The sequence below is a fragment of the Mustela nigripes genome, chromosome 18, assembly GCF_022355385.1.
Source record: "Mustela nigripes isolate SB6536 chromosome 18, MUSNIG.SB6536, whole genome shotgun sequence".
NCBI classification, from domain to species: Eukaryota; Metazoa; Chordata; class Mammalia; order Carnivora; family Mustelidae; genus Mustela; species Mustela nigripes.
This window is the reverse complement of record NC_081574.1, coordinates 20141218-20148241: the sequence shown is the minus strand read 5'-3', so window position 1 is coordinate 20148241 and position 7024 is coordinate 20141218. Positions and strand designations below refer to the sequence as shown.

The 7024-nt window shown below is 33.1% G+C and overlaps 1 protein-coding gene across 1 annotated transcript in view; it reads left to right on the top strand.

The window, feature by feature from the left end:
- The first annotated feature begins 941 nt into the window (after nt 1-941).
- The window catches only part of SGCZ (sarcoglycan zeta), a 462338-nt gene continuing 456255 nt past the window's right edge, over nt 942-7024 (top strand). The window contains exon 1 of the mRNA XM_059384510.1: nt 942-1136. Within this exon, the coding sequence (XP_059240493.1) occupies nt 942-1136 (195 nt within the window). The remainder of the gene's footprint in view (nt 1137-7024) is intronic.

Genomic DNA, 7024 nt, shown 5'->3' with positions numbered 1-7024 from the left:
TAAAAATTGAAGTTTTTATTCTTCGGATAATAAATAAGTTACTCTAAAAATTGTATGCCTAGTACATATCCTTTACTTTTCTTAATCGTACTTCTTGGTAGAATCTAGCAGAAAATAATGTATTTGCTTTTTGAAAGAATTACCTTAAAAACTAAATTTATATATTACCAAGGAATACTACCACCTCTTTTCCAAAACTGACTTCTATGTGTATCAATATGTTATATAATATTATATAATAAAATAGTACAGTATAGTGTCTTCTTTTTTTAGAGATCAAATTTATTTTGAGAACACATTGAAATATAACTAAAATAAATAACCAGCAAAGTTCTAAGTAAAAATATTAATTAAATAGCTATATCTATATAATTCTCAATAAAAGTATATTTTCTTCCCATAGGTTCTTTCAAATGCATTTACAGTTTATTAAAACATATACCCTGAGCCCTGATATCCCATATCTTTAGATAAAGGTACAGAAATGCCTTGTGATACATTTGGTCTCTGTCTACCCTAAAGAACAGGTGACATGTATTCCAAGAGTAGCTGGGATGTGCATAGAATTTTAAGTTATAGATTAGATACCTGGGAGTAGAGATGAGTGTCTTCAGAGTCTCCTTGGGGGGAAAAAAAAAACAACCCAGAAAAAACTACTGTTAGAATTGGGTAAATGTTACTGAAAATAAAACATATATCTTAGAAAATTCAGAGTAAAACAGCACTAAAAAGCAGCACTGATAATGTTATGTGAGAGGCTTTGTAATATTTTAATCAAGTCTAATCTAATTTTAATTACACAGCAATAATTCTTTGAACACTCACTACCCATTATTCGTGAATGTGTTGTATCTTTTGATTTTAAAAAATCATTGGTTTTAGTTTTGAATGCTTCTTTTCTTTCTTTTCTTTCTTTCTTTCTTTTTTTCTTTTTTTTCCAGATGACACGAGAACAATATATACTAGCAACACAGCAGAACAACCTGCCAAGAGCTGAGAATGCACAACTTTACCCAGTGGGGATTTATGGATGGCGAAAGAGGTGCTTATACTTCTTTGTCCTTCTGCTGTTGGTTACCATGATAGTTAACTTAGCCATGACAATATGGATATTGAAAGTGATGAATTTCACTGTGGTAAGTACCACCATGACTTCATATCTACTGCTTTTGGTTCAAAGATGATACAGTGCTGTTATTTTTATTTTTTAATTGAACATTACTTATCTTAAGCTTTACAAGGATGTGTCTTGAAATTCCAATGAATGTCATATATTATTTTAAAACTGTATTCAATATGTGTTCATGACACACATATGATATTACTACCTGTCCTTTAGGTGTGGGAAATTGAGATCATGAGATAGTACAGGATACTGATTCATTAGCAAGTTAGAAGACTTTTAACCTATAAGTATGAACTGTTGCTTGCTAAGCCTGGTAATCTAGAAAATGAGTCTATATTTTTAGAGATGATATTTTATGTTAAAATTAATATTAGATATCACAAATACCTTTAAAATACTTTACATAGAGTATTTACTTCTCTCTATATGCTTTCTATGTAACATACTGCATGATCAAATATAAACCTGGAATTTTTCATGGGCCACATGGACCAATGTCTATAATTGTCACCAGATGGTGATTTCATTTTTTTGGAGCAACCATGGTAAATATATGATATACCAGAAAATAAGTCACTCTTTCATGAAAAGTAATAATAACAAAATAATTATATATAGCTAATTGATGAATGCTGCTTTAATTTATTGAATGTGTATAATAAACCCATGAGTCTGACTTATCTAGGAAAAATTCACTGCATCAGCAAAGTTTAGTTTAGCTCACTTTGTATTTTTGGCTAAATTCTTAAATTTCTCTCCTCCGCCTTTAAAGCTTTCTGCCTTTGCTTAAACGCCTCAGATATCTTCACATTCAAGCAGGTGTCTTACACTTGCTGACCAGACTGCTGTTTTTCTTTAGAACTCTGCATCCTTAGGGGCAAGTGTAAAGCTGGCTGTTTAACTTCAGTGATCTTTGTATAGTGGGCTGCTTTTTTTTTTTTTTTTAAACTCTGCTGTGTATTGATTTAGCAAGGGTAGTTTCTTTCTGAGTTCACTAACATGTAATTCTAACTTGAAACATAATCTCGGAAAGGAAAATGAGCCTAGCATCTGTCCGTTGCATAGGACACTGTGGTTGTGTGCAGAAGGACCCTGGGAGAGCAGGTGGCCTAACCTTCCTGAGAGGAAAAACTGTAACTGTGCAAATCATGATAGAAGAGCATATGCTCATGGAGAAAAATGAGCTGAGCAAGGGCTCCATTTCTCTGATACAGTGCAAATTTTGAAGGGTATTCATCAAAGAAGAAATGAAAGGCAAAGAAAAGTTGAGCAGAACTCAGTATGTTCCAGGATTAGAGAAAATAGTTATAGCTTAGTGATGGATATGTGTTCAGGGTCAGTGATCAAGGTCTATGAGCCTGTGTGCGGGTGCCTGGAGGTGGAGTTGGGTGCTACTAGGCAAATTTTGGCTTTAATGCTCTGGTAATGCATCGGAACCATTCTTTATCCTGAGTTGGCTCAGTGCTCCCCCCAACCCCCCAAGACTAAAAAAAACAGATGACACTAATTCTACTCCTAGTCTTTTAGTTCTAAACTCTGCTCCTGTCTACGGCCATACCACCCTGAACGCGCCTGATCTCGTCATAAGCTCTGCTCCTACCTTCTCTTACTGATGTCTGGGCTTCATTAATGATTCATTTACCATATATTAGGGGCTGAAGATTCTTTTATATGGTTTTGACTATAAGCTGTATTAGCAGTTGCTGACAGCAACTTTTTCAACCTCATTTTTCTTAACAAAACAAACAAAAATCACTCCAAATCTCCAAGATTTGAAATTTCAAGCATTTGATTACCTCTACCAAAGAGCTTTCTAAAGTGCATGGAAGTTGTGATCAACTATCTCACTTCAGGAGCCTTGATTCTATCCAGTGACCAGGCCATGAAAATGTTGATTCAAGCCCTGTTAGTTTCTCAAGCATATTTAAATTAATTAAGAAGATAAACTTAAATGCATAATTACATGGCTGCATGCATCAGGCTCCCAGTACCTTGCTTCATGCTGAGGTCAAGGCTGGATAAGCCATTCCAGGGAAATAATTGAAACAATCACCTTTGTCCTCAGGATCCACGCAGGCCTCAGGGTTTCTGTCACCTATGGAGCTATCTAATTTGAACCTCAGCTGGCCAAAATGTAAATGTCAACATATTCCTGGGGATAATGAAAAGGAGTTTATTTCCATGGGAGTTTTTGGTGTTTATTTATTTCTTTAATTTTGAACATAACTTTTTTCTGTAAATCACATTGTTACTTTTTAATAATCAAAAAATAGAAGGTTATTCTTTAGCCATGTAAGCTATTTGTTTGTAAGTGAAATAGATGGAAAGAGAAAGTAATTATTGTGTCAGGATTATCTTTGAAACATCATGAACTCTCCATTTCAATGCAATAATTCATAATTATTCAGAGAAATTCTGAATTGCTTAAATAGTTACTGAGTTTAGCAGCTATGAATACTACACACCAGATTAAGTTGTATGTATTTGAAAAGTGTAAAATAATTTGTAATCCTCTTACATGAGAGCAGTAGCAAAATCAATTTTATGTTTTCACGGGTGCATTATGATTGCATCTATCTCTAGAGCGAATACCAGAAAGCATTCACCATACTATCATAAGAAGTAGTAAATGATGTATAAATTGTTTGGGGAGTATTACTGATTTATACAAAATGTATTTCTGTTTCATTATAACGGTTTCTATCCAGTCTATGGAAATATGTGGCTGTTAACATCTTTTATTTCAGCAAACTGGGAACGTTATTGTTATCAAAATATTGTGCTTTTTATTTTTTAGCACAGCAAGGGTAACTGCCAACCTGTTTTATGCTGCTTCTTGAAGTCCATCATTATGACTAGTATTATACATGATCTGTGTGGTTGATATGACCTTATTCTGCTTTTTATTTTGTGAAAATAAAAATCTCACAGCTATTGAGATACCCAGGTGCAGAGAATCAAGAAAAAGGAAATTAGTTTATACTACAGGGTGTAAGGCTTAGAACAGATATACACCACAATTTCCTGTTTATGAGAGTTGATAAATGTAGGAAAGAGCTGAAGAAAGAGATTGTGAAACTTCATTCTCTTAGGATCAGTATAACCCAGTTACGTGTTTCTGTTGGTAGTGGTGATGGTTGTTGGTTGGCATAATAGCTGTGTGGTTCAATATAAATGGCTAAGTCTAGCAGATCTGTCGAATCTAGGCATTCTGCTATGGTGATATTTCTTTCTTGGGTCAAGTGCTCATCCTAAGTAAGTTGTATATTTGAAAGTTGAAAATTACTATAATAATAAAGTATTCATTTAATTACAAGAATACCAAGTAAATGTTGGTAACATCAACTGCAAGTTTGTTTGATTAGCTATGTTAACTAGCCAGCAAAAGAATGATGAAAAATAAATGCCATTTATTAAGCAAAGAGCAAGAGGAAAGCCATGAATGTTGAAACTGAGAAGTCGTAAATATCCAGATATGGGTATGAATTGAAACAATCAGTCAGTTGAACAGATTGGAAAACAAAATTCTTAGAGAATTGTATGATCGATGGGATGAATGTTGGCTGAAAGGTGATCTCACAGGAAGTGGATCATGATAGTGTTTTAGGAATAAAAAGAAAATGGGAAATTTTTAGTTTAGCCATCCACATAGTATTAGAAGTCACTCTATGACAGTCTCTCCATTTGGTTACTTAGCATTTGCTGAAATCCTCCTTTAGATAAGCAAACCATCCCACTAAATCAATTGTATTTCTCTTTAACATCTTGCTATTTTCTTGCAGTCTCTCTGTATTTAACCCCAATCATGGGATGCGTTCTTTCAAACTGACATGAATTTATTATTTTATCAAGACTGCAGTTTGTTCTAATATACACATACACACACACATATATATATATAAACATACATACACAAATATATGTGTGCATATATACATATACAAATATGCATATTATGTACACATACATACACTTACATACATTTTCACGTCAAAGAAATGTATTCTATATAGATGAGTAGTCTGTATCTCCATTACTCTTATGCAGCCACTTTGCTTCTTTAGCTGCCATTTGCCTTTCTTCATTTCAGATACTATCTATATCACATTGTTATCATGATATGTTTACAAGCCTATCAACCTTATTAAAATATCTTTCCATTTATTGCTGTTGGACAGAGAGCCATTGATATCTTCTATCGTATTTTCTTTTACTGTACCTTTCTAAAGCTAAGAAAGAGCACGTGTATCACAGTGTTCAGTTTTCTGGTTTCTAATGTTTTTAATGCTACAAATTTTAAAAGATAATTTTGGGGGAATATGAAATAATATACATTTTTTAAGTCTTCCGTCTTGTGCTCTAATACTTTGGTAAATGAATTATCACATATTCCCTTCTCACTCGCGTGATTATTATTTTTTTTCTTTATCTTCATCATTAACCCAGTGGCATATTATCCATAGCCATTATCAGTTTACCTAAGATGGCTAACGTGCATTTGCAGCATGCTGTTACTTGTCAGTGTGCCCATCACCAAACTTGTTACTCCAGTTTTCTTCATTTCACTCTTTAATGGGACCATTAGATCAGAATAAACTTTTCCATCTCTATATATTTAGCCAGTTCTTATATTTGTCAAAGTTGTGTTCCCATACCGAAGGCATTATATTTGTTTTTCAAATCTATGGACATATAGAGGTTATATAGGAAGCTTAGATATGAGATAACCATGTTTTATTGATGTCTCATTACTTTTTTCCTTCTCTTCTTAGCATGTTCATCACAGATTGTTTCTCTCTATATGATTTCATTTATTGTTTGGTTTTCTTCCCGGCTCAGAGCTTTTCGCTCTTTTCCATTCCTATATCACCAAGGCAGAGGACAGTTCCTGACAGATAATTAGCTCTTAATATGTATTTTCAAAATAAATATCCATCTTTAATATATCTGCATTGAAATCTAGTTAAACTCTTCGTTTCACTAGGATTTGTGCTTTTCCTAAGACTGGCCTTGAGCTGGGAAGAATTGATCAAAAGAGTACCCATTATCCTGTCTCTCTGTTGGTATTTAAGGCCTCATAAGCACATGATAGGTTTCCATAAACTGTGCAGTTTATGTACCTTTTCTACATTGAAAAAGTAGTTTTGTGTTCTGTACACCAAGTTTAATAATTCCCAGCAGCCCCTGTATTTAGCCCTAACACATTTTAGGGAGGAATGCCCAATCTTGATTACCCATTTCAGTAAGTACAGAGAATGGCCATTATTAACACTTTAGTTTATTATAAAATATTTTATCCTACAAAAGGATATGTATAAATATATATTTGAATCAGTAATAAGAATAACAATAATTAATAAAATGAGCACCTGTTTCATCATCACCCAGCTGAAAAAATAAATTCCTAACTCTATCTAGAAAGAATTATAATTCTAAATATTTTTCTTGCTTTTATTTAGTGTCATGTATATATATGTGTGTATAAACCTCAAACACTATAGTGTTTTAGCTCAACAATATGTTTGTTAGATTTATCTCTGTTAATGTGTGTAACTGCAGTGTATTTACTGCTGTAAATTTCACTGAATGAATATACCTTATTTATTTAATTTGCAAGTCCTCCTTTTGAGTTGTTTTCAATGTTTTTGGTTGTTGTTTAATTTGCTCTCACAAACAATGATCCTATGAACATTCTTGTATAATAATAATTATAGTTGCTCCTATACAAGAGTTTTTTCAGGTTCTAGAATCCAAAGTGTATCTGTGAATATTGACTTTTAATATAATTTTTCCCCAAAGTGATTGACTCAATATATATTATCTCCAGCAACCTGTAAAGGTTTCTTTTGTTCACCTTATCTCTTAACAGAGAATTTCCTGCTAAATTAAATTGCTACT